A 27370-nucleotide genomic window follows, 5' to 3' on the forward strand; every position below is an offset into this window, starting at 1 on the left:
TGGGCCTTTAAGAACAGATGACAAGAAAGATGGAGCTAAGGTGCCAATGTGCCTGGCAGAGGCACCTGTGCCCATAATGCCTGCACTCTCCAGGCCGCAGGTGCCCACGCCCAGGAGGGCAGGACAGACGCACATGTGTTCTTGGTGGGGAAGGAGAGGGTGCAGGACCTGGCTGTGTTAGGCTCAGAACCTGGGATGTTCTCAGCATGAGTCTCTTTCTTCCTGGGGTCAGCCCGCCGTACATGGGGTGCAGCCCCCTGACCGTTGCTTTTTGCGGCCTAGAGTGAAAGAAGAGCGTGTGCTTCCCAGGCAGCTTCGACCGTGTGCTGCACACCTGCTGGGAGCTCCTGTGGGTGCTGCCGGGCCCAGGGGTCTGCTTGGTGGGGAGATGGGATGAGGGCCCCTGCTCGGCACCCCACGGTGTCCCAAGTGCCCTAAGCCACTTTGGGGAGGACAGGGAAGGCCTCTCTTCTCCCTGCAGTGAGCTCCCTGAGGTGAGCGTGCCCTCTGGGAGCACCAGGGCGGCCAGGCCACACCCCCTGGGGCACAGCGTAGACTCACCTCTATTGTCCTGTGTTCCAGTATGTTCATGCCTCCTTCCTTACAGTCATTATTTTATTTCCTTGGATTGTGTGGATTCTGGAACAAAGCAATGATTTTCTTTGTGACACACACATACAATGAAAGAGAAAGGGGAGCAGAGAGTGGAGGTGGGGCAGGAGGGGAGGAAACAAAGGGAAGGGACAGGGAGGGGCAGAGAATTGGGGGAAGAGAGCTTTTACTCTCGGGATCTCGTGCCTGTAACTTGGGTCCACAGGACGCAGTCTGTATAGTTGAGTGGAGGGAAGAAAGCAGAGGTCAAAGCTGAAGGCCATTAGAATACAGTGGAGCCTTGACTTACGAGTGTCCCGATTCACGAGTTTTTTGAGATACGAGCTGTCTCTTAGCCGATTTTTTGCTTTGAGTTGCGAGCTAAAATTCGGGTTACGAGCCAGCTTCAGATACCCCACCGCTAGTTGGCGCAGCGAACGCCCCAGTGAACGCCACAACATCAGCCCGGCATCACGTGTCTCACTCGTTCGCTTTATGATTTGACATACGAGCAATTGGAGTTACGAGCTCCGTCACGGAACGAATTAAACTCGTAAGTCAAGGCCCCACTGTAATTCCCTTTCCTAACGATCAGCACCAAAGGGCTTGCTCCTCGCTGACAGCCTCGCTTGTGGGAGAGGCCAGTGACCCTGCACAGAGCCACACGCCCTGCTGCGTGGCCTCTTCGCTGGAGGAGTGTGGCTCTCGGTGCGTTTTGATTCTGTCACAGTAGATGAAGTAGCGCTGGGGTGTGATTTCAGCCCCGTGGCTCAGCACAAACAACCTGCACGTCTCCTGCACCAAATGGAAAACTCCCGGAGTGGCGGCCGCTCTCGGTCCAGGTGATTGTCACATCTGCACATCACTCAGGCTGCTGGGTGGATGCTCTTGGGGAGCTGATGCTGCACCTGCGGCAGCACACATCCTGGCAGTGTCGGGGTGCTGAGGGCCTGGGGCAGGCAGTGCCCCCAACGCCAGCCCCACTTTCTTCTTCTGTTATATAGAGACAGTGACCCAGCAACCTCAGGACCCCTTGTGAACACAGGCTTTTATTCTAAGAGAAGCCTTGTGCGTGGAAGTCATCGTCATTGTTACTATTTCATAAGCATTTGACTGGTCATCAACCCCATTTTGTGACGCGGCCTATTTCAGACGGGTCAGCATAGAGTCGTGGTGTTACGTCGTCTTATGAGTAGGCTTTGCCACACGGCTTCCTACTGCCGAGCTGCCAGTCACGTGTGGAGCATCCCAGGTAAATGAAGCCGTAAGGACTTTCTTTGTGGAGTTGTTTTTGGCATAAATGCATAGAAAGGGTGTTTCTTACCTCAGCGAACTCACGACATTAGCAATAAGCCAGCCCAGTGGACTTCCCTGGGCCCCTGCTCCGCTGCCCCGGGTCACACGTGTGTGCAGCCGTCCTCACAGGCACAGCTCTCACTCCGAGATGGACAGTCTCCGAGTTAGATCACATCCTGGCATGATATCCCGGCGTCGGAATGAATTTATGCTGTAGTCTCCCAAGAATTATGCAAATGCGATTTCTAAGTTAAGCTCACAAAGTTTGAAGCTCTTGCGCTTACCTGTTTCTGAAACGATGGTTTTGTAAGTCTCTAACTGATTTTTTTTTACTCTGTAACCTGAAAATGTCTAATGTTTTTCAAATCTCACATGGAACCATTCACTCCTGGATGAGAGAGAACAGGGTCCTCCGTGGCAAGCTGATGTGCATTGCAGTCTGACACCGTTTGATTGAGCCCCATTCATGGAGACCTCGTCACCTGTGGGAGCTCAAGTTCTCGCGTGCATGTGTATGTGCTTATATGCTGCATCCGGCAGCTGTCTGCATCCCTTGCTAAGTAACTTACCAAATTGCCCATTCACACAGACCCCAACTGCCCAGGAAATCAACTGTTTATCTTACATCAGATACTATTATGTGCTTGTAAATCCTCCCATTTATCTTGCTGGTGACTGGGGTCATTTGAATGAAGCTCTGTTGTTTCTTTGCGGAAAAGCATCCTAGCGAGCCTGTGGCCCAGTGCCTTGCTCCTTCTGGCTGTTCTCACTGTCCCCGCCTGGCCCGTGGCCAAAGGGAAGCGTAAGGATGAGAACAAGGCATCTGGGCAGGGACCTCCCCTGCATCCGTATCCCTTGGTTCCCAAGGGCCGTTGGACTTTAGCTCTGCCTGGTTGTAGGGTAGGTCAAGGCTGAAGGAGGACGGGATAAAGCAAAGCTCAGGCTAAGGAAATGTGACATAGTTTAGCAAAGTCACGGGTTTGGAAGGAGACAGCAGAGTGCTGGGTGGCCTTGGGAACTATGATTGGGTAGCTGATGCTGTCTCATTTTATTAGGAGGGGATTCTTTTGTCTAGCGAGTGTTATAAGTGCCTGTGGTTCATTTGTTTGTTCATTTATTCATCCATTCATTCAACAATATTTATTGAGCACCTCTTGAGGGGCAGTACCACGCTGATCCATGTTCCCTGACCTCAACCAGTTTCCAAGTTTTATTTACTTAGCCAGATAGGGGATGACTCACTCTCCAGTCCATGCCTAATGTTAGTTTAGTTTTTTATAAGATAAAAAATGTCTAAAGTAATGTTTTTTATAAGATAAAAACAGGGCCTTAGGAAATATCACCGCTGACCACCCACCAAGTTCCTCTACTCTCCCCTCTTTCTCAGAGCACTCGGACTCAGCATCTGAGTTGCTGGTTTCAGCCCTTTGCTTATGACACTTCTTTGCTTTCTTTTCTCCATATGCTCAGTAGAACTATCCCTTTCTCCTCCCTGTCTTTTCTGACAGCTAGACAGAGGTTGTGCGCGCACACAACTCGGTGTCTGCATCAAAGGGCAGGAGGTCCTCTGGCACCTTCAAGGAGAAATGGTTGGCGTGATGAGGTGCAGTCTCAACACCCCCCACTGTGAGTCAGGTCCAGTCCTCTGCTCTCAAGGAAATGATACCTATCACGATGCACTCAGCTGGCGCAGCTTCTGAACAGGGAATTCTCACAGGAACTTTGTGAGCGTTGCACATTCCGTTGGCCTCAGTAACGTGAAACTTTTCTAAAAAAGGTACAGACAGAACTTGGTGTGACTCACTAGAGAGCAACAGTTAAGTCACAGCTTATTTTCTTTTTTCCTAAGAAAAGGAAAAATTGATTAAATGTATAGGAAATGCAAGCAGCCTCGAATCTATCAAGGGGAACTGGATCAACGTCATGCAAACTTCGAGATGGTTAAAACTGGTTAACTTCTATGAACAAAAGGTGCTGGGGTTCTCACAGTGCATTGTGGGAGGCCCTAGCTCATCCTGGGAGGGCCTGGCTCTCCTGGAGGGCATATCGGTCTTCTCTGGGAAGTGGAATTGAAGCTGTCTGAAGGATGAGAAGGATTTTATAAGAGGAAAGTGGAGCAGGAGGGCAGGGAAAAGCATGTTAAATCAGGGGAACAGCATCTGCAAAGGCCCTGGCTGGAAGGAAGTGGAATGCTATGGGGCAGGGGAGAGCAGAGCCAAGGCACATGGGTATGCCAGTTGCGCACAGGGCCTCTGAGTGAAGTCCAGATGCCTGCTCATCTCGTCCATATTTATATTCACCCGCATATCTGTTGTTCTCCATTCCTACCTATCTCTCCACACTTCCACCTGAGAGCATATCCTTCTTCCTCTAGTATTTGTTTTAGTGTGAGATTGCTGGAGACAAAGTGTGTCAGGTCTGCTTTTCCAAAAACGTCTTTATTTCACCTTTTTTTCTCTTAACACATTTTCCAGCAGCTTTATTGACATATAATTTCATACCGTAAAGTTCATCTTTTTAAAGTGTGTAGTCAGTAGGTTTTACTGTATTTACAGAGTTGTGCAACTATGAACATAATGTAATTTCAGAACATATTCATCTCCCCCAAAAGAAACACTGTGGCCATTGGCAGTCACTTCCCATTCCATGTCTCTTCCCCTAGCAGCCCACTCCCCTGCCCAGTCAAACGCTGGTCTGCTTTCTGTCTCTAGAAAGCCTATTCTGTCTCTAGGGGGTTGCCTATTCTGGATACGTGCATAGATGCTAATAATTATTATATCTTCCTAATGGATTAGCAGCTACTTCTGGCAGGGCAATAACCATCACCGACCCAGAAGTGGGTGAGTACAGAGACCCGGGAGAAGGTGACCAGGATGGATGCAGGGCCCTGCCAGGACAGAAGACAGAGGGAGGAATGTTGGAGAGGGAGGTGGTCGGACACCAAATGAAAGGCTTTTTACCTCGTCTTCCCTAACTAGGCCACCGCCTCCAGCTGGCCAGGGAAAGGGGAGCTGAAACTCACTGTTGGTCTCCCTCAGCTGTCTGAGGTTGGGTGAGCTGATATTCAGAAATCCCAGTCAGGATGCTAAGACCCACTGACCTTGGATATTTAATAGGTATTGTAAATTTAACAGGTATTTTGATCAGCAAGGATATTTGAATATTCTGCCCCACAAAGCTGCTTTCCTACCATCTACATCTGGCACATTTCACTTGGTTATTGACGTGCATGTTTGCTTCTCTGTGGCTTCCCAACCTGGTGCTTGGGCGTTTGGGGTTGGCACGTAGGCCACCGAGGCCTCTGCCCTGCTCTCCCGGGTCGAATTTGCTCTGCACTCTGCATTGTTTTCCCTGCCTGGCCTCTCCTTCCTCCTTTTATTTTGTGTTCTGGGGAATAGTTTTGCCCCCGGAGCTTAGTGACAGACCTTCTGTGGCGACAGACAGACGGTTGGGCTGAATGTTCATCGTCAGTGAGGCTTCAGGGACATTGGTGGGGGACACAGACACGGATCAGCAGGCAACTGGCAGAGGTGGGAGCCTGACGCTGTGAAGGCCGTCGCAAACACGCGCCTTCCTGGGGGTGGACGGGGTGTGAATAGTAGATGAAAAGCTGGTTAGAGGCAGATTATGTCTTCAGATGGTTTGAAGAGAACAAAAGAGCAGTTGCCGAAGTAAGAGGCCAGGAGTGGTCTTCAGAGATAAATTTGCACAGAGGTGATGGCATTTCTGTGCAAATTGGTCTTCAGTCCTAAAGCTTTATTCCACGTCTCTTCCCCTAGCAGCCCACGCCCCAACCTGAAGGATGTGAGTTTAGTTATTGTTCCATTCTCAGGAAGGCAGCATCCACCGTCCCTTCCCCTCCCCCCAAACACTCACGCTATCATGCACACTCAAACACGTGCATTAAGTGGGGTCTGAATGGCTGTAAAGGTAGGGTCTGTTAGATGTCTGTTGTTGAATATATGTTAATATTCAAAGAATGGTCATTGGGCTCATCGACACTTCTGAAGTTCAAGGACAAGTGTGTTACACGGCATACCTGTTCACTCATTCTGCAAATGTCTACAGGTACCTTTTGTGGCCAGACACTGAGCCCCATGCCTAGATGGGCACAGTAGAGGCCTTGCCCCCAAACACTCCCCCTAGGAAGAAGAGCTTGTCCTGGAACTCAAGCCTGTCAGTGCTACCCCACTTGGAGAAACAGTGAAAAGTGAGACTCCAGTGATTAAATGGTAGTTTCCGTTTGGGTGTCTGCAATTGGTGCTGGGGTCTTCAGTTGATTTGGCACACAAACACTGGTATTTAGATTTGCTTTTATTTGCTTTTAAACAAAAAACTGCATTGATGGATCTGTGATCATTTGCTGTTACTCTTCTTAAAAGGTACTTCACCTAGTCTTGGTGAAATCAACTCTCTCCAGGACGCGGGGACTCCACATCCAGCTGCCACAGGCACTGCAACACGCATAAGAGAAGCATTTGGGTTATTGCTTCAGGTTGAAATGCCATCACTTCTGTGCAAATTTACCTCTTTTTTTTTCATCGTTTTAAAGTTGTGCTGCTCCCATAAAGAAAATAAAGTTCTTTTCAATAGACCGAAAAGGTGATTTGCTTTTTACTAGTCAGGTTATCACAAATCTCCTGGAGGACGTCCTCTGTCTTAAATTGGTTTGTAAAACTAGATCCATTTCTAGAACATAGCCGGTGACTTTACTGCTGGTTTTCGTTCTGTTTGTACCCGTGTTGATCATCTCCAGAAGCCCCCGGAGGTTTGTCATGGGTCTAGTGCTCAGTGCCTTGCTCCAGGCACTGTCCTTGGTGCTGATCAGAGAGCCGTGGATGAGACCGGCATATAGCTCGCCCCACCAAGCACAGTCTTAGAAGGGAAGGGTACGTTAGGCAGGCACCTTACAAGGAGTGCTGGCTGGCAGCCTTGGTGAGCATTGTAAGGAAAGGTACGGGGGCCGAGAGAGACTGCCGCAGGGATGTGACCAAGCCTTTCATGCATAATGACGTGCTCAGAGGTATGTAATCCGGTTACAGATGGGATTTTTTTCGCATTGTGTAGATAAACATAGATTGAAACTGTTAAAATACCATATTAAAATCTATTCTTGTTCCCCACATGAATAAGCTTTTGTAGGATTTTTCAATATGAGCTGCAACTGATGATGGCATTCTGCCATAAGCTTGGAAGCAGCCTGTGGTCGCAGTGAGGGTTCGGGGGGAGGGAGTGGGACACCCCACGGGGCCTTCTTTGGAGGAAAGTCTCTCCTGGTTCCGTGGGCGCCCAGATCCACATGGAGGCGCGCAGGGCACTGCAGGCCCAGCGCCTTTGTGAGTTGATTAGAATCCCTGAAGAGGCACCTCAGGTCCAGATTTGAAGACGAAGTGTTTCTGTATTTGAACTTGAGCTGTCAGAACAATAGGGGCAGGAGGGTGGGGGGCAACCGCTGGTGGAGGGGGCAGTGGGACGGCCTGCCTTGAACTTTGAGAAGCAAGGGGTGCTGGGAGAGAGTGGGAGATTTCTGATATGGTTCTCCCTGAATGTTACTTGGGTGGGGAACATGTTTCAGAAAGGGCAGGTTATTGGGCCCCACGGAGAAGGCTCCCCACTGTCACCGTGTGGAGGGTTTCCACCTGGAGTGTCCGAGCGAAGGGCTCAGTCCATCGGCACCCTCCACATCGCAGAGGGCTGCTGTCCCCAGCTGACCCCGCCCCGGGGGCCTGGGATGTTTTCATTCCTCACTTGGCAGCAGTCTCACCCACTGCCATCAGACTGCAGGGCCTGGGGAAGCTCAGGGCCCATCTTCCAATCCAGGCGTCTTCATCTTTGCCCGATCACAGTGACTCTAAGGGAGCCGTTTGTACGGGACACCGTGTCTTCATGAGGCAGATGGACATTTGCTGCCAGGCGTGCCGGTGCGTGCTCCTGTCTGCATTGGTGCTGACGTGTGAGCACGTGGTGAGGAACAAGCTGTGGAAACCACCCACGGTTCTCAGCGAGTGCGTGTCTGTGCTGTGTTCTCCGCCCCAGGCAGTGCCAGGGTTATTGTCCCTGTTTCCTAGGTGAGGAAACTGAGGCTCGGCAAGGGTAAGTGGGGGCTGAGGCTCGGCAAGGGTAAGTGGGGGCTGAGGACTCCGTCCCAGGGCAGCCTGACTTCCGCGTCTTGGTCCCTTTCCTCTGCACTTTTGCTCGTGTGCAGGTGTTTGGAACATGAAACATGAGCAGGTTTTCAAACCTCCCACACGAGGTGAGCCAGTCTGTCATCCCTTTGTCTGTGGAGTGGCTTCTGCCTCCGTGTGTGAATCCTTAGCAGCCTGGGCCTCTGGCCATGCTCTCTGCATCCGGGCCCAGCAGGATGTGCACACAGCAAGTGGAGAGCGGGGCCGCCTCCCCCCCTCCCCCCACTCCTCAGCCCTCTGACGCCTGCGGCTTTGTCATCCATCCCAGGAAGAGCAAGGGCGAGCTTCTGGTTTTCCTGCCCACTAAGTGGGTGGGGCGCCCTTCAACCCACCCACAGGGCTAGTGCACACACACTCACATATACCTCTGCGTTCTCAGCACTTCCCAGCAAGGAGCGTTTGATTAAATGGCCAGAGGTGACCGGACATTTTGAAGGTAACGCCATAGTGACTCAGGAGTGTTAGGTGACATATCAAGGCAGCTACAAACCCCTTCCCTCAGACCCAGGCACCCTGTCAGACTGATCTTCTGGGAATGTCAGCCTTAGGCCCCAGGCCTCACCCTGGGGACATCTCAGGACTGTCCCTTCACTGGGTCAGCGCCTGCGAGAGGCTGCTGACATCGGTCTCACCCATCACTGTATCCCAGGCCTTGAAGGTGCTTGCCCATGCTGGGTGTGGACACAGGTTGGCACAGGTGCTATGTTGAGTGCGTGTCCTCATGTTGGACATAGGTTGGTGCCGGTGCTATATGTGTCTTGTTTCTGTGTGTCTTGTTTCATTTCTTTCAGCAACATTTGTAGTTTTCAGTGTGCAAGTCTTTCCTTGGTTAAGTTTATTCCTAAGTATCTTATTCTTTTTTTGATGACATTATAAATGAAACTGTTTTCTTAAGTATCTTTTCAGATTGCTCATTGTTAGTATGTAGAAGCACAACTGATTTTTGTGTGTTCCTTTTGAATCCTGCGCCTTTGCTGCATTCACTTACTCTAACAGTTTTTGTGAGGGGGGATCTTTAGGATTTCCTACGTATGAGATCATGTCATCTGTGAACAGAGATAATGTTACTTCTTTTCCTTAACATGGAGGTCCTCTGTTCCTTTTTCCTGGCTGACTGATCTGACTAGGACTTCAGCACTGCTAGTCTGCTGAGTAACCGTGGTGAGTGAGCACCCGTGTCTTGGTGCTGATCTTAGGGGAAAAGCTTTCCGTTTTCTCTGTTTAGTATGAGAAGAGCTGTGGGCTTTTAGTCTGTGGCCTTTGTTATGTTGAGGCAGCTTCCTCCTATTCCTAGTTGTTTTTAGTGTTTTTATCATGAATGTTGTCCAGTGGTTTTCTGCATCAGTGGCGGTGATCGTGTGGGTTTTTCCCCTTTCGCTCTGTTGGGCAGACATTTTTATGGAGCTAAATTGTATGAAAATAGAGAAGTGACGCTGATGAAGCTTTGTTCATCTTTTGAAGGAATTGGCTGGTGGGGAGAGGGACATTTTGACATTAATATTAAAGGAGACCGAAACATGACACCCGACCCTGCCACAGACCCGTGACTCCTTTCCCCTGCCAAATAGTGTCCCATTATGTGCTGTGCATAAGGGGCAAGTGTTAACTGGTTAATTAAACATCTGAGCCCCCCTTTTAAGTGAGGGTCCATAGTAACTGCCAATAAGGAATAGCTTTCCGAATAAACGGTGCATTAGTGAGTGGGGTAGAGTGCGCCATTCACAGGTCAGCTGTGGGAGGCAGGCGTACAGTTAGGCCCGTGTTCCGCAGCAGGGAGAGCGGCCAGCAGTCATTTATGTGATTGCCATGAAGAGTCAGAGGCATTTTATTCAGGAAGAAGTCAAGCACATGTGGATGACATGATAGTATCTGGGATGGTTTGCTTTGAAATAACCTAGTGGGAGTTGGAGGGGGAGAAGGCGTAAAGTTGAAACTACAGCGACCATATGTTAAGTTCATTATATATTCTTTGCAATTTTGTATTGGTTTGAAATTTGTCATAATGAAAAGTTCAAAAAAGAAACTCAGTTAAAGCAATGATGATGTGGCTTTATATCAAAATCCTATGTAGCCATTGGAGTACACTTAGGAAGAATTAGCAAGAAAATCAGGAAGTCAGTTTTCCTAATGTGATGTGTGTGTGCATATACATACAAATATTTGCACAGAAAACACTGGGAAGGAAATACATTAAAACATTAACTGTGATTATCCTTGGTAGGATGATGGGTGGTTTTCGTTCTCTATATCTTCTAAACTTTCTGCAGTGAACAAGAGAAAAACATAACTTCTGAAAACGTTTTTGGTTGTTGTTGTTTTTTGAGAGAAAGGAACCAAACCTGCATTCTGTAAACTAGTTAAAGGATATTTTGTTTTATTTCAGTTATATCCAACCCCATTCTGTATTAGCTTCAGATGTACAACAAAGTGTCCAGAAAATCACGTGCTCTATACATGGTCCCCCACTGCACCAGGTCCCCCCCTCTCGCCCATACCATCTGTCTTGATATCATTGACTACATTCCCCATGCTGTAATCCACATCTCTGCGGCTGTTCTGCAGCTAAATGGGTGAAGCATTTGTTCCTGCTATCTGTTTTCTATGCAGATGCTCTGCCAGCGAATGGTTAAATGCCTGTGTGGCTACTAATCTTGAGCTGTCGATGTGTTTTGGGCTGTACCGTCCCATAATATGCCATGGAATCTGCCTTTGCTGGTGTGGGCAGGCGAGGTCATAGACAGAAAGCAGTCACCACCACCATTTTTCTCACTGTTAACTTCTGTTAAACATGTTCCTTTAATGTGAATTTCCATCTGGTTTTAGGGAGCTGGACATGATTTCCACAAGGGTGATGGACTTCAAGCTTCGGGAGGCTGCCGAAGGCCTGGGGGAGGACAGCACGGGTAAGGCCTCGCTTCCCCTGCTCTGGGGAGAGTCCTCACTGGGTTGTGGGGCGGGAGGGGGGGGGGCTGACGGAACCAGGCCATTGGGGTTCTCTGCTTGGAGAGTGGGGGTTCAGTTCACAGCATGCTCAGACACCCCCTGGGTCCTTCATACCGAGGCCAGAGGGCCTGCAATGCCGGGGGTCCTCCTTTGCTTCTGTCAGACGTGGAGGGCGGGTTAGAGTCATTTTCCTCATTCCCGTCCCCATGTTTGATTGACTTGAGAGGTGCAGTGGAATCGTTTATTATCTAAGAACATCTGAAGGTACCAGCAGGAGGTTGGCAACGTGTAAGGTAGCCTGATCGTCCAGAAGAATAGAATAACAAAGCCTTTGAGTCCTCTTTTATGGCTACTCTTTTTCAGGAGACCTTATTACATCCTCTACTGAGCCAAATGCCAGGCCCATGAAGCACCATCTCACAACATGTCCTGAGAGTGGCCCGGTTATTCGATTGGTTTACCACTACTCATAGATTGCGACTTATGTCTTGATAGAGTTGTAAAATTGACCTTAAAATCATCGATCTTCCTACACTGTACCTTTTCCATAGATTAGCCATTTGTACTCACCTTATTTTTGTAACAAAGGTCTCCATCTCTCTCTCTTTAAAGTCAAAATGCTAGTCGTCATTTTTAAATATAGTTCAGGAGAAATAGCTTCAATAATATGAAATTCTAGCTTCCGATTACTAATTCTGTTAAAGACTCTATTTCATCTATTTTCAATAGATTTTTCTTATTCTAAATTAGGACTGCTTTTTCTCTGTCACATTTCAATAAGTATCATATAGGTAGATTGTAGGTAGCTTTTTCTTATTATTCCGTGTTAGAACTACTTTTTCTTTATCATAATTGAATAGGTAACCCCCACCCCCTCCCCAATATAGATAATAGGTGGGGGTTTTTTAATTAACCCTGAGAAAAAATGAGTTGCAAAATTTCATATTACGGGGCACTGAATTAGTACTAATTTTAAACAAGAAAATACTGTTTAAAGAAGTACTTCAGCCCTAACCGGTTTAGCTCAGTGGATAGAGCCTCGGCCTGAAGACTGAAAGGTCCCAGGTTCGATTCCAGTCAAGGGGATGTACCTTGGTTGCAGGTACATCCCCAGTAGTGGGTGTGCAGGAAGCAGCTGATCGATGTTTCTCTTTCATCGATGTTTCTAACTCTCCCTCTCCCTTCCTCTCTGTGAAAAATCAATAAAATATATATTTTTTAAAAAAGAAGTAGTTCATTCACCTGAAACTACATCCATAACTACTAGTTTGGGGTACTTACCGAGGTCACCATGAACAATTTATTTTTAAAAAGAAAGAGAGAAACTAAGTTTTTCCCCCCAAATAATAGTGAAGCGAGTTATTCAACCTCTTCCCGTTTAAAATGTAAAATTCTAGGTAAGAGCATTCTTTTAAACCCTCTTTAAAAGCACACATAAAAGTGATGAGCCCAGAATTAGAGAAAAATGGAAGCCTGAGCATAGAAGCCACCTTTGCCCTCAGATCATTTACCAATCTTGGAAATTTCGAGTTTCATTTTTGTCTTCATGAAGTAATAGGAGAGGGAGAGGGTCATATGTCAAGTGCAGACCTGTACAAGGTGGGCCGTCTACTGGAAGACCTTCCCTAAAACCAGCTGGGGGCTGGAGGAGCCACAAAATTTGAATACGTGTGAACCAGAGGTCGGTCATAGTTGTGTGGATTTATAGCATGCGTTTGCTTCACTTGGGTAATTCAGAGACTCTCAAGCCTTGAGCTTGGCTCAGAGTATTTCTAGACTGAAGGTGGCCTGAGGTACCTTGCAGAAGGAAGCAGTCTTCTCTGAAGGAAGGTGCCTTCTATCTAGACTCCAAGTTACTACCTTAGTAATTAGTACTGTCAGTTCTGTGACACACTTGTCAGTGATAACCAGGCAGACTGGGCAACAAGCACCATGTATGAGAACCAACCTGTTATGGGTTGAATTGTGTGCCTCCAAAATTCCTGTACTGTAGTCCTGACCCCCAGGACCTCAGAATGTGACCCTGTTTGGAAACTGGGTCTTCACAGAGGTAGTTGGTTTAGATGAGATCATACTGCGGTAGGTGGGCCCCCGATCTACGGTGACTGGTGTCCTTATAGAAAGGGGAAATTGAGATGTAGGCACACACTCAGAGAACGCCAGGTGAAGATGAAGTCAGAGATTAGGGTGACGGCGGCTACAAGGCAAAGAACGCCAGATTGACAGCAGACACCCACAGTTAGGGGAGAGACACGGAATAGAGTTCTCCATCGTAACCCTTTGAAGGAACTAGCCATGCCAACGACACCTTGATCTCAGACATGTAGCCTCCAGAACTGAGACCATAGCAATTCTGCCGTTTAGGACCCCAGTCTGTGGTAGTTCATCGCGGCAATCCTAGCGAACTGATACACAGCAGAGAAACAGACACACAGGGCACTGAGTGTCAGAACTATCAAATACGTGCTATAAAACAATCACCACACTGTGGTTGAAGATAACAAATAGAAGTTTGAAAATACATGGAAGTAACAGGGAACCATAAGAAGTCTCATAGCACCCAGCCAGTGCCCTAAGGCACGAGAAAGAAATAAAGGGGATCCAGGTGGAAAGAAGAAATAAAACTCTTGACTATAGAAAATATCAAATAGTACCTAGAACTCTTAAGCAAGGTTAGCAAGTTGGCACTAAATACGTGGTCAGTATTTTAAAAACTGCAATTTTATACACTAACAATGAAGAATTAAAAATTGACATGTAAAAACGATGCCATTTACAGTAGTACCAATCAAAGAAATACTTAGGTATATATCTAACAAAGTATATGTAGGGTCTGTAGACTGAAAGATATAAAATATTATTTGAAGAAAGCAACAAAGACCCACATACGTGGAGAGGTGCACTATGTGTTATGGACTGAATGTTTGTGTCCCTCCAAAATTCATAGGTTAAAATCCTAGCGGCCCGATGCGGTGCTGTTTGGAGGTGGGGGCTTCGGGAGGTGATTCAGTCTGGGGGGTAGAGCCTCGTGGATGGGATCACTGCCCTTATGGGGTGAGGCCGGAGGGCCTCTCGCTGCCTTCCTGCCATGTGAGGACACGACGGGAAGTGGACAGTCTGCAGCCCAGCAGAGCGCTCTCAGCAGCACCCTCCACGCTGGTGGACTTGTTTTTATTAACATATCAGCCATTACAGTGAGCGCAAGGAGACTAATTACATTAATTTTTCCACTTAGAAGTTAAAGATCATCAGATGGAATTTCTAAAACGAATTCTCTTAAACAAAAGGACAGAAAAACATGTACGTTGCAAATACTGGGCAAAAGGAAGCTGGTGTGGCTCTATTAATATTAATAGCAGTCAAAATAAAATTTAAGGCAAAAAGCATTACTAACATTAAAGAGGGCATTTCACAAAAGGTTTCATTTCGGACCAAGAAAATAATTTTACCTTTCTATGCTCCAACATAATGTCAAAGTTTATAGAGTAAAAATTGACACTTAAATAAAGTAGATGTAATCTACAATCAGAGTGGGTTATTTTTCGTATAATTGTATCAGTAATTTGTAGAACAAATGTATTTAAAAATTAAAGATATAAAGTATTTAGACAACACAAATAAAAAGGCCTTATCCTATTTGACACATATAAAACATTGAAAACAATACATTATTTTTCCAGCACACGAGGAACATTTACAAACTTAAGCAAGTCTCAACAAAACTGAACAGATTCAGACTATACGGAGTATATTCTCTGACCACAATACAGTTAAACTAGAAATCAGTAACAGAAAGATAAGAAAATTCTGAAGTGCTTAGAAATTGCCTAAAATTAATAAATTGCCTAAAAATTAACAAGCTAAATATTCATCTCATGAAATTTAAAAAGATAGCAAAGTAAACCCAAAAAAAGTAGAAAGAAGTAAAGAATAAAGAGAGGAATAGAAATGAATGCAAATAAAATCAACAAACCTCTGATGCAGCTGACCAAGGAAAAAGAGGAGGCACAGATAATTAACACCAGGGCTGAGAAAGAGGACTTTATTACAGACAGTGCGGATGCTGAAACAGTAAGAAGATATTATTCATATCTACATGCCAATAACTTTGAAAATTTGGAAAAAGGCAAATTCCTAGCAAATATGTAAATTCATAAAACAGATTCAAGATGTAAAAACCTGAATAGTGCCGGTCACCATTAAAGAACTTAAATTAAAAAGTCTAGCAGGTGAATAAGTGTAGCACAGACAGGACCCTCGTGGATGGCTGCCGAACCATGCCAGGCAAACGCAAGTGCTCAGCCGCGCGTCTGGGTCTGTGCGGCTCCTTGCCCGCACCCACTAACCAGCAGCGGCATCTTGTTCTTGTTTGTTTTAATTTATTGTTCTTGTTGAAAGTATTACAGGTGTCCCCTTCCCCCCACATTGAGCCCCACCACCCCACACCTGCCCTCCCCCCCCCCGCCTACCACTGCACTATTTTATATTTATTTTATTTTTTTCTTTATTAAGGTATTACATATGTGTCCTTATCCCCCTATTGCTCCCCCCACCCCCTACTCATGTCCTCACCCCCCTGGTGTCTGTGTCCATTGGTCAGGCCTATATGCATACATACAAGTCCTTTGGTTAATCTCTCCCCTTTACCCCCACCCTCCCCTACCTTCCCTCTGTGGTTTGACATCTGATCGAGGCTTCTTTATCTCTGGATCTGTTTTTGTTCATCAGTTTATGTTGTTCATTATATTCCACAAATGAGTGAGATCATGTGATATTTATCTTTCTCTGACTGACTTATTTTGCTTAGCATAATGCTCTCCAGATCCATCCATGCTGTCGCAAATGGTAAGAGTTCCTTCTTTTTTACCACAGTGTAGTATTCCATTGTGTAGATGTACCAGTTTTCTAACCCATTCATCTGCTGATGGGCACTTAGGCTGTTTCCAGATCTTAGCTATTGTAAATTGTGCTGCTATGAACATAGGGGTACATATATCTTTTCTGATTGGTGTTTCTAGTTTCTTGTTATATATTCCTAGAAGTGCGATCACTGGGTCAAATGGAAGTTCCTTTTTTAATTTTTTGAGGAAATTCCATACTGTTCTCCACAGTGGCTGCACTGGTCTGCATTCCCACCAGCAGTGCACGAGGGTTCCTTTTTCTCCACATCCTCGCCAGCACTTGTTGTTTGTTGATTTGTTGATGATAGCCATTCTGACAGGTGTGAGATGGTGCCTCATTGTCGTTTTGATTTGCATCTCTCAGATGATTAGTGACTTTGAGCATGTTTTCATATGTCTCTTGGCCTTCCTTATGTCTTCTTTCGAAAAGTATCTATTTAGGTCTGTTGCCCATTTTTTTATTGGATTGTTTATCTTCCTTTTGTTAAGTTGTATGAGTTATATGTAGATGTTGGAGATTAAACCCTTATTGGTGATAACATTGGCAAATATGTTCTCCCATGCAGTGGGCTTTCTTGTTGTTTTGTTGATGGTTTCTTTCGCTGTGCAGAAGCTTTTTATTTTGATGTAGTCTCATTTGTTTATTTTCTCCTTAGCTTCCATTGTCCTAGGAGCTGTATCGATGAAGATATTGCCTTGGCATCTGTCTGAGATTTTGCTGCCCATGGATTCCTCTAATATTAAACATAAGACAGGAAACCACCACACTATTTTAAACACATAATTCCTATGCTGCCAGTTACTTTTAGAGTTAAACGTTCCTCACTGCACTTTATAATGTATTTTGCTATGTGTACTTAGGAACTAGACAATGACTAAACTGTTTTTCTCTTTGACCTTCACTACTGTCTACTCAAAACAGTTTAGTCCATTTTTATGTCATTTGAGAACACTGTAAACATCCCAGAACGGCAGCGGCGTCTTTGACTGTGAAGGACCGCGAGGCCACATGTTTGCTCAGACCTTCAGGGATGTGTACCTATTTGTTAACTAGGCAAAGGCCAGATGGTGACCTGGTAAATGCAGAAAACTGTTAAAAGCCTTTCCAAATAATAGACTCTCTTGGAGAGCCACCAATTAGCAACATAATTGTTTTGTGATTATAAAGGTAAGGAAACTTTCATTCGATGGTAAGATGTGGCTGAACAACTGAATCCCCTCTGGGCAGTGATTAGCTCCACCTAAGGTACTGCAGGAGCGCCTACCAGACTAATCCTTAGTAATTCTCCACCTTAGGGCAGTATCGGGCACGCGTCCTAAGGGAGCGTTAACATAAAAGATAACAATTCCACTTGTTTGTTAAGGAGCTCAGCTTACAGAATTACTTACGTATAAACTCAGGAATCACTGGAGTAGATTTTGGGGATATATCAGGCGGCATCCCCGGCATCCTGCTTATCCGCAGTGTTGCATCCTTCCATTGCTAGTCCTCCTACAGATTCGGGAGGAAAGCAAGGCGCTCTGCTTAGCTACTAATGCGCCATCACAGGCCCGGGTGTGATGGGATCTGTGGGCGAGAAGGCAGAAGACATCGCAGTTGCCAGGCTGTGAACTCTGTCACCCTGGGAGCGTGGCGGTCGGGCTCTGCGCGGCCTCCGGCATGTGATGATTTTTCCCACGGGAAGCTGTTAGGTCATCCCGGCTTTGGGACTCCCGCCAGCACCTCTTGCCCATGAGGCTGGCCCTCCTCTGACTGTCATGGTGCTCATGTCCACACTAACGGAAGCACTTAGGATTATTTTGAGGGGGAAATTGGGGTTCTGACGTGGTCTTTTCCTTTTGACCCTGTGTATGACAGAGTTTAAAACTTGATTTCAGGTGAGAGGAAAGTTGCTCATGCCTCGATGCTGTGATCACGCTCCAGCGCTTGGCTCTTTTGTTAAATGCCCCGAAATAGGCAGAAACCAAGATCTGTTTCCAGGTGTCCAGGAACGGGGTGCCAGGTGCCTCACGTCCTGCTGTGTGGTGAACGGGCTGTTGAGGAGCGAAGAATTGGGTGCATGGACAGCGGTCTTGCTTTCTCCCCTTACAGGCTCGGGAAGCACTCACGGGCATTCCTTCCTCACAGGAAAGAAAAAATCCAAGTTCAAAACGTTTAAGAAGCTCTTCGGGAAGAAGAAGAGAAAGGAATCGCCTTCCTCCGCAGGAGGCAGCGCCTGGAAGCAGAGTCAAGCGAAGAGTGAGGTCATTGCCATCGAGGCAGGGCCAGTGGGCTACGACTCGGAGGATGAGCTCGAGTAAGTTGCTTTTCACGGCCCTCAGGAGCCTGAATGCGCTGTGTCGTTGTCATGGTAACCTGCTGGGTTTCTGAGCCTGCGTTCTTCCTAGGTAGTTCCACAGCAGGTTCTCCCACAGAAGTTGGTGCTTTCTGTCTTTTCATACACGGAGAAAGTTTGGGGGGAATCCTTAGGTACCTGCTGTGTGCCAGGTGCTGCATATATTAACATTCTGCGATAACTGTGGGACAGGAGGGGAGATGTGCCATTTTATCAATGAGCAAACCACGCTTTAGCAAAATGTTGGAGAATTTGCCCAACATGCTACAGCTGAACGTGGCAAGATTGGGATATGAGCCGATTTAATTTGACCTAAAATTCTTTTGAGGACCTGGATGCTATAGCAGGAAGTACATCTCTTTAAGCTTGAACTTTGAGTAATCTGATAAGAAAGTTTTGAGAGAGCAAAACAGAAACAAGAGAGAAGCCGGTGGGGGGGGGGGGGGGGGAGGCGGAGATGCTTTTTGCTGTTTCATCTTAGAAAAATCATCAAAAAATATTGTGAGGCAGAACAGACTCAATAGGTAGGACAATTTGGGGAAGTCTACTTATTTTCATAACTTGCATTTCACCAAAATATAGTTGTAATATGTATGCTCAGTTATTCCAGCAGCTATATCTATGAGTAAAAAGGGGGGGAAACACACAGATTTGTTGCCACGCCAACTTTTATGTTTTCTTTTAAACAACATTGGCCCTTACCTTGAAGGTAAAACTCTTCAGAGGCATAATGACCCTCGGGGTCAGAGAACAGACCACCCTGAGATGGGGTCGCTGTCTGCACCCAAGGATGTGTCCTGCCTTCCCTCCTTCTCACCAGTCTCCTCGCCAGGGTTTAACAGAGTGGAAATTACACTGACCACTTGGTGGCACCAAATGACTGAAGAGGAAAGGCTCCAGGCTTTTTTGTTGGTTTCTTCCGGGCTGGCAGTGAGCATGCTTGCCACACCCCGGCTTGTGGAGCGAGGAGAGGATGGACTGAGCGAGGAGCTGCGGGTGGTGTGCTCCAAACTCGGGGGGAAGACATCATCATGTAACATTGCTAAGGATCACACGTCTTCTCTGGGCCAGCTGCAGGGAAACGACAACACTCACCCCACACAGCCCTCTTGACTGGAACACAGTCCTGGTGTTGGGAAGACAGGCCTGGGAGTGCCTCCCTCATCCCTCCCCCTCCCCCCCAGCCATGGAACAGCACCATAGCAGGAGGGGCGAGCTGGGGTGAAATAACCTGTCCACTTGTCCATCTCCTCTATCACCGGAGCCCATGGGAAGGTGGGGACTGCGCCCTTTTCACCTTTATATGCCCAGCACCTAGCAGGGCCCTCACTTACTGGTAATATTTGCTAGATTGATGCAAGGAAAGGAAGCCCAAGGGTGGACTATGATGAGGCTCTGGAAGTGCAAATAATGTTTTCAGAGAGCAGCGTGGAGGACAGGCAAGATCTTAAAGGCATTTAGCCAATGCAAGAGTCGGCGTGTCTCCTGGACCTGAGCAACTTCTCACCGTCACCTTGGCCAGAGGAGTTCCACCTGCCAAGACACATTGATGCTGGCAAAGTCCGTGGGACCCTGTGGGTTTGAGAAGTTGATGCCCATTTATTGTGTGGTTTTGCCTCTAAAGTCTCTTCATCTGTAGCAACCCTCAACCCCCTTGGTTTCAGGTCACTGACCTGCTGGAAGAGCAGGGCCGATGGCTCTGCAGAACATCCCATGTTCTGGCTTTGCTTTCTCTTGGCATGACCGGACTCATTCCTGTAGCCTCTGGAGCTCTTGGGAAGTGTTAGGTAGAGCTAGATATGAATGAGATTGAGGTGGAACTGGGTACTTGCTGTCACTTCACAGGCACATGCTTTCTGGTTGTCCCACTTCCAGTGTCTAAGACTGAGCAGTGGGTGCAGGGGATTCTCAATGCGATTCCTCCACTCATCTTCACCGAATGGTCTTAGCACCCACTGAGGGTCATGGCCTAGACCAGCGGTCGGCAAACTGCGGCGCACGAGCCACATGCGGCTCGTTGGCCCCTTGAGTGTGGCTCTTCCTAAGCCTCAGGAGAACCCTAATTAAGTTAATAACAATGTACTACCTATATAGTTTAAGTTTAAAAAATTTGGCTCTCAAAAGAAATTTCAATCGTTGTACTGTTGATATTTGGCTCTGTTGACTAATGAGTTTGCCGACCACTGGCCTAGACTCATCATTTCATTGCAAAATGGTGGTTTTTCTAATTGTGCCATTTATTCTGCATGAGCCAGCTGGAATCTACACTAATAAAAGAGAAAAATGGTAATTGGCGTACGGCGATACCTTTTTCATTGGCTAATCAGGGCTATATGCAAATTAACTGCCAACTAAGATTGGCAGTTAACTGCCAACTAAGATTGGCAGTTAACTGCCAACTAAGATTGGCAGTTAACTGCCAACAAGATGGCGGCTAATTTGCATATGTAGGCACAATGCAGGGAGGCGAAAGGGAAAGCAGGAAGAAGCCCCCTGCCACTGACAGTGATCAGAAACCCAGGGGGGGAGCTAAGAGCTGGGGGGCAGGGCAAAGGCGGCCCTGGGGCCGCCTTTGCCCTGCCCCCCAGCCATGATCAGAGAATCAGGCGCCTTTGCCGCCCTGGCCAGTGATAACAGGAAGTAGGGGTGGAACCAGCGATGGGAGCTGGGCACGGTCGAAGCTGGCAGTCCCAGGAGCTAGGGGTCCCTTGCCTGGGCCTAAAGCGAAGCCCACGATCGCGGCGCCCCCCGCTGCCACTGCAGGTCCCCGCTGCCTGGGCCGGACGCCTAGGCCAGAGGCGTTAGGCCTGGGCTGGGGCGGAGCCTGCAACCGCGGGGAGCTGGGGGTCCCCTGCCCAGGCCTGACACCTCTGCCGGAGGCGTCAGGCCTGGTCAAGGGGCCGATCCGGTGATTGGTGATCAGAGGGTGATGAGGGTCAACTCCTCTGGCCGAGGCATCAGGCCTGGGTGGGAGGCGGAGCCGGGGATTGGGGGGATATGATGGTCCCCTTGTCCAGGCCTGAAGCCTGGGTCAGAGGCGTCAGGCTTGGGCGGGGGGTGGAGCAAGTGATCAGAGGGAGATGGGGGTCCCCTGCCCAGGCATGATTCCTGGGCCAGAGGCCTCAGGCCTGGGCGGGGGCCAGAGCCAGTGATGGGGGGGAGGTGGGGGTCCCCTGTCCAAGCCTGACACCTCTGGCGGAGGCGTCAGGCCTGGGCAAGGGGCCGATCAGGCGATCGGAGGGTGATGGGGGTCAACGCCTGAGGGCTCCCAGTATGTGAGAGGGGGCAGGCTGGGCTGAGGGACACTCTCCTCCCCCCGCCCCCCCCACCCAGTGCACGAATTTCGTGCACCAGGCCCCTAGTCTATATATATAAAAGGCTGATATGCCAAGTGTCGCTATGATGCGCACTGACCACCAGGGGGCAGACACTCAACACAGGAGCTGCCGAGCTGCAGTAACTTGGCAGCGGAGGTTCTGGGTGACGCACCCGAAACCAGAGAGGAGGGAGCCTGATTCATCGCGTGGGCCCCATGATTCCACCTTCGGCCATGGGCTATGTTGTTGCTGGGGCGCTGTTGGCCGAACCTGGTTCATTGCACACTGTGATTGATTCCACACCCTGTAGGACAGCAGCTTTGCAGAGTGAGTGCCCTCTCACACTCCGGGACCCCTCAGGGGATGTCAGGGAGCCAGTTTTGGCCCAGTCCCCACAGGCCAGGCTGATACCCCACCTGCCAGTGGAACCCCACTCATTCTGCAGACGCCAGGAAGGGACCGCGGGAGGTTGGCTCCAGAGCATGTTCAACCTATCTTGCCCAGTCCCGCCCCACCGGCCACTTTCTAATTAATTTCCTTTCAATGTGCATAAATCCGTGCACTGGGTCACTAGTTCTTCTATGAAGAAGACCTTTTTCTTTACTTCATCAGCTCCTTGGTGGCTCTCAGATACAGTTTGTAAAGGAAGGGCAGGGTAATGCTTAGATAATGATCCTTTTATTGATCCACCTTCAGAGTGATGACCTGGTACCCTGTCACCTTCCAGTAATGACCAATGAATTTTGTTTTTTCTTGAATATTATTATTGACTAGAGGCCTGATGCATGAAATTCATGCACTGAAGCGGGGGAAGTCCCTCAGCCTGGCCTGCGCCCTCTCATATTCTGGGAGCCCTCAGGGGATGTCCAACAGATGGACATCCTTAGTGCTGCCATGGAGGCGGGAGAGGCTCCCACCAGTGCCACTGCGCTCGCCAGCTGTGAGCCCGGCTCAGGGCTTCTGGCTGGGTGGCGCTCCCCCAGTGGGAGCACACTGACCACCAGGGGGCAGCTCCTGTGTTGAATGTCTACCCCCAGGTGGTCAGTGTGCGTCATAGCGACTGGTCGTTCTGCCATTCGGTCGATTTGCATATTAGCCTTTTATTATATAGGATAACTTGTATTTCACCAAAGTATAGTTGCAATATACATGCTCAGTTATTCCAGCAGTTATATAAGTGAGTAAAAAGGATAAAAAAACCCACAGATTTGTTGCCATGCCAACTTTTATGTTTTCTTTTAAACAACATTGGCCCTTAACTTGAGGATAAAACACTTCAGAGGCATATGACCCTTGGGGGTCATTATTATTAAGGCATGGCTTTTTACATATTTGATTTGCTTTAGCCCATGACAACCTTTATTCATCTTTATGTCCCATGGGAGTGTCTTCAAATGAACTCCTGGGTGTTTTTTTTAATGTTTTTATTTATTTTTTTTAGAAAGACAGGCAAGGAGAGAGAGAAACATTGATCGGTTGCCTCCTGTATGCACCTCAACCAGGGATCAAACCCGCAACATGGATATGTGCCCTGACCGGACACGGAACTGGCAACCTTTCAGCACACAGGATAGTGGTCAGCCTACTGAGCCACACCGGCCAGGGCAGCTCCTGGGTGCTTTTACCACGAGCCCATTTGTTGTGAAAGCTTCTTTGCTTTCTTGCACAGCAAGAAATCTCAGGGTAATTCACACATTTCCTGCCCTAGACCTGTAATCAGCCATTTCTTCACAGGGCTCTAGTTCCTTTCAGTGTGGATGGCTTTAGGAGACCACAGGCTGGTTGCCAGGGGTGATGATTGCTAGGTAGTTGGCTGTCCTTGCTTTTAGACCTTTCTAGCACATATACCTAGGAAAGATGCTTTATTTTTTTAAGAGAAAAAAAAATTATTAATTTACTGATATTTCCAGTTTAAATTTAATAGGATAAATATTTTACTTTTTGGATTTTTTATTTGAGTTTATTTTTCTCTTATACTGGATATCTTGGTTCATAATGATATTAACAAAATTATTTCTTTCCTTCATCATGCAATGTACTTATAATAACTTTATTACTCTCCTTTCAGAACAAAGGTTGTTATATACTGTAGATTGTTCTGTACTGTGTTTTTAAATCAGTGTTGTTACTAATAAGACTACCAAGTGCAATTTGATATCTTTGTGGGTTTTGTTCTTAGAATGTGTCCTATTACAGATGTAGAGTCAAAAGTCACTTGGAAGTAGAGTTAAAGTCACTCAAAATCACTTTTCTCTGTGTGGATATGCCAATAACCTGATATAAAACTTTGCTTGTTTCAGGTTGTTGTCTAGTTTTAGAGATTGTTTTATTTCCTTCTTTGTTTGATTTTAAGTATGTAAAACATTGACATAGTTTCAAAGGCAAAATTGTACCTATAGGTACCTTGGCACTCTGTCTCCCACCTTGTTCCTTCCCCCAACGAAAATCATTTTTATTAATTTGTTACTTATCCTTTTGTGGGTTTTTTGTTGTTTTGTTTTGTTTTGTTTTGGGGGGGTTAATCCTCACCGGAGGATATTTTTCCATTGATTTTTAGGGAGAGTGGAAGAGATAGGGAAAGACAGAGAGAAATATCAATGTGAGAGAAACACATCGATTGGTTGCCTCCTGGGCCCCGGGAGAGGGAGGAGCCTGCAATCGAAGTACGTGTCCTTGACCAAAGCCGGGACCCTTCAGTCTGCAGGCCGATGCTCTATCCACTGAGCCAAACCAGCTAGGGCTTTATCCTTTTGCTTTTATTTTATTTTATTTTTTATTTATTTATTTTTTTAAATATATTTTACTGAGTTTTTACAGAGAGGAAGGGAGAGAGATAGAGAGCTAGAAACATCGATGACAGAGAAACATCGATCAGCTGCCTCCTGCACATCTCCTACTGGGGATGTGCCCGCAACCCAGGTACATGCCCTTGACCGGAATCGAACCTGGGACCTTTCAGTCCGCAGGCTGACGCTCTATCCATTGAGCCAAACCGGTTTCGGCTATCCTTTTGCTTTTAAAAATATAAGCAAATATGCACACAGGTTCACATATGTCCATATACATCCAGGCCCCTTTCCCACACTGAGCTAACACCGTAAATGCTGTTCTGCTCTGTGTTTTATTTCCCTTAGTGTAGACTGGTGCTGCCCGTGTGCAGTTTACAGAGATCCTCCTCACCCGCTGCTCAGCTGCAGGTCTGCCGTGTGTCCTGGTTACCTCCTGAGGGACCCTTGGGTTGCTTCCGGTCTTCCGCTTCCATAAAAGCTGCTGTAGTGAATGGCCTTGTGTTTCTGCCAGTGTATCTTTGTGGACGTGGTGCAGCGATCATGGTTACAAAGGGTGTGGCCCAGCTGCCCACTGGAGGAGGGAAGGTTGGTGTGCCTGTGAACTCTGTGGCAAGGGCCGCCGTTGGTGGGAGGGCCGCCTGGTGCTTGCACTTGGCCCTTGGCCCTCCCAGAAATGTGAGGACACACCCTTCGGGGAGCCGTGGGTTCCCCCCTTGCGAATTCACTCTTGCAGGCTAGAAAGAAGTTAGAGATCATTAACCAACACAGTTTGATCTGCAGGAGAGCAGAGCCACACCTAAGAGTCCCGATGGCCTCGCAGAGGACAGGATGCGGGGCGGGTGGTGTGGGGGGCCGTGGTGTACAAGACGGCCCGTGTCTGCCGGGGCCGGCTTTCCTTCCTTCATCATCAGGCCTCAGTCACCTCCTTCCACCTATTGTTCAGCAGCCACTGCTGCTAGGAAAAGCCGACGCTAACTCCCACATCCTCCTAGAACATCTGTGAACGTCCTGTGGGTTCAGTTCCAAATGGGAGCCAGGAGCTAGGGAAGGGGCTGGCGGTGATGACAGGAGGGGCGGCCATCGGCACTCCAGGACCTAGGCACACAGGTAGCCCTGCACGGATCCTGTCAGATAGGGCGAGAGCGTGGCTTTGCAGATGTGCAGTGTCATTTCACAGCCAGCGTGGAGGTGAACTTTAGTCCCCGAGCTGGGCAGGCCCTCCACCTGCTGTGCAAACACAGCCTCCAGCCCACCCAGCGGCAGCGCGTGGGCCCGCGGGAGTGACCCCACCCTCCCGACAGCGCTGCCAGCCGCCGAGGCCCCTGTCTCAGCCCTCACACCTGGTCAGGCCTTGGCTTTCCATTAATAAAAAAAATTTCACACAAACGTCAGATCTGTTAGGAAAATCTCCATCTCTGCAATGTTCCTAGTCGCTGACTAAAGTCGGGAGCAAATAAAAAACGCACCAGCCGCGGCCGGTTGTGTGCAGGGCCACCGGCCCGCGTGCCCCTGGCTCTTCACCCGAGGACCCGGGTGAGGGGCCGGGCGCAGTCTCACGGAGGCTCTCTCATCCTAGGGAGTCCAGGGGCGCGCTGGGCGGCCGGGCCCTCTCACACGACAGCATTTTCATTCCGGAGTCGGGACAGGACCCCGCGAGGCCCGTGCGGGTGTTTTCCCAAGAAAACGTGTGTGACCGGATTAAGGCTCTGCAGGTAAACCCCTTGGCAGCGTCACCTGGTATGTACGTCAGATACAAATCGAGATGTTTTTAAGTTCCCGCTTGGTTTATTTGATATATTTTAAAGTACAGTGGCGTGCACATCGCAACTTTCCCAAGACACGCCTGGTAGTTACAGCTGGATCGGGACTTGTCTGCGTGGTAACGGCTCGTTTTCAAGGTGACAGCAGAGCTGGCGGCAGACAGGCCTGTCTGCCAAGCAGGGAGATGAACCTCCCAGAACCTCGGCCAGGCGCTGAAACATCTCCCGAATGAATGAATTGGGGCGTGAGGGTTTGTTGATAAAGTCGCTGATGAAAACAAGAGCCAAATGTCCTTTATTCCAACCCAGTTAAAAATACAGTGCAATGTGAAAATGGGGCCGCCACCCCCTCCCGGCGGCCTGCCTGCCAAGCGGGGAGATGACCCCGGCATGAGTTCTGAGGACGACGGGCTGCCCAGGAGCCCCCCAGAGATGTCCCTGCTGCACGACATCGGTCCCGGCACAACCATCAAGGCAAGTACAGCCTGCGCCCCGCGTGTCTACCGCACCCGCCACGGAGGGCAGCCGGGGCTGCGGTGGCCCCCGTGCGAGGCCCGTGGTGGGTGGCCGGGCTCGGTGCAGCGGGAGGTCTCCCAGCGCAGGTCACTGGCGCCCACAGCTGGCATTTGTTTTCACTCTTTGAGCAGAAATGCAGGTCTCCTTAGGCGATAGGGTCTGGGTCGCGTGCTTCATGATGGGAGAGATCTGGCACAGTGGACTCTACCTCGTCTTTCCTGTCGAGCAGGTGACCAGACGGGGAGGAAGCACCTTTGTCCCGCTCTCTGTTGGCCTGACCCTGGGCTGGAAGGAGAAGGGAGTGGTCAGCATGAGTGACCTAGCCCGGGCAGTGGCTTCTGAATGGAGGACAGTGAGAACCGGTCAGGCAGGGGTGGGGGCGGGGGCGGGGCGAGGCGTGGTGCTGGTCACAGGGCAGCGGGGAGTTGGCCCTGCAGGAGAGGCAGCATGGCCTCCGCGGGCGGGGGAGCTCGTCCTGGGTGCCACCCACCCCTGAGAACCCATGGGGAGGACGGGCCCTGCCTGCTGTGCGAACTGCAGGGCTCCTGGGCCGCCCTTCCACCCAGGCCACGTGCTTGTACATGAATGCCCCTGGCACACAGCTGGCTGAGGGCTGGGCAGAGGGGGGCTGTTTGTGTTATGCTGGCACCTGGGTCCATCTGTACAGCCACACTCCCCCCGGAGCACCCTGGGAGCAGCACTGCTGCCTGGGCCGGGCTTCCCCAGGGAGGGCAAG

The 27370-nt window shown here is 48.6% G+C and overlaps 1 protein-coding gene across 2 annotated transcripts in view; it reads left to right on the forward strand.

The window, feature by feature from the left end:
* The window catches only part of CRACDL (CRACD like), a 112814-nt gene that overhangs the window by 54579 nt on the left and 30865 nt on the right, over positions 1 to 27370 (forward strand). For both annotated transcript variants that reach the window (XM_081100658.1, XM_081100659.1), the window contains exons 2-5: positions 10896 to 10975; positions 18045 to 18213; positions 25935 to 26070; positions 26428 to 26592. In XM_081100658.1, coding sequence (XP_080956784.1) covers positions 10906 to 10975; positions 18045 to 18213; positions 25935 to 26070; positions 26428 to 26592 — 540 coding nt within the window. In that variant the 5' untranslated portion in view covers positions 10896 to 10905. The remainder of the gene's footprint in view (positions 1 to 10895; positions 10976 to 18044; positions 18214 to 25934; positions 26071 to 26427; positions 26593 to 27370) is intronic.

Source organism: Myotis nattereri (assembly GCF_964212035.1).
Source record: "Myotis nattereri genome assembly, chromosome: 10".
NCBI classification, from domain to species: Eukaryota; Metazoa; Chordata; class Mammalia; order Chiroptera; family Vespertilionidae; genus Myotis; species Myotis nattereri.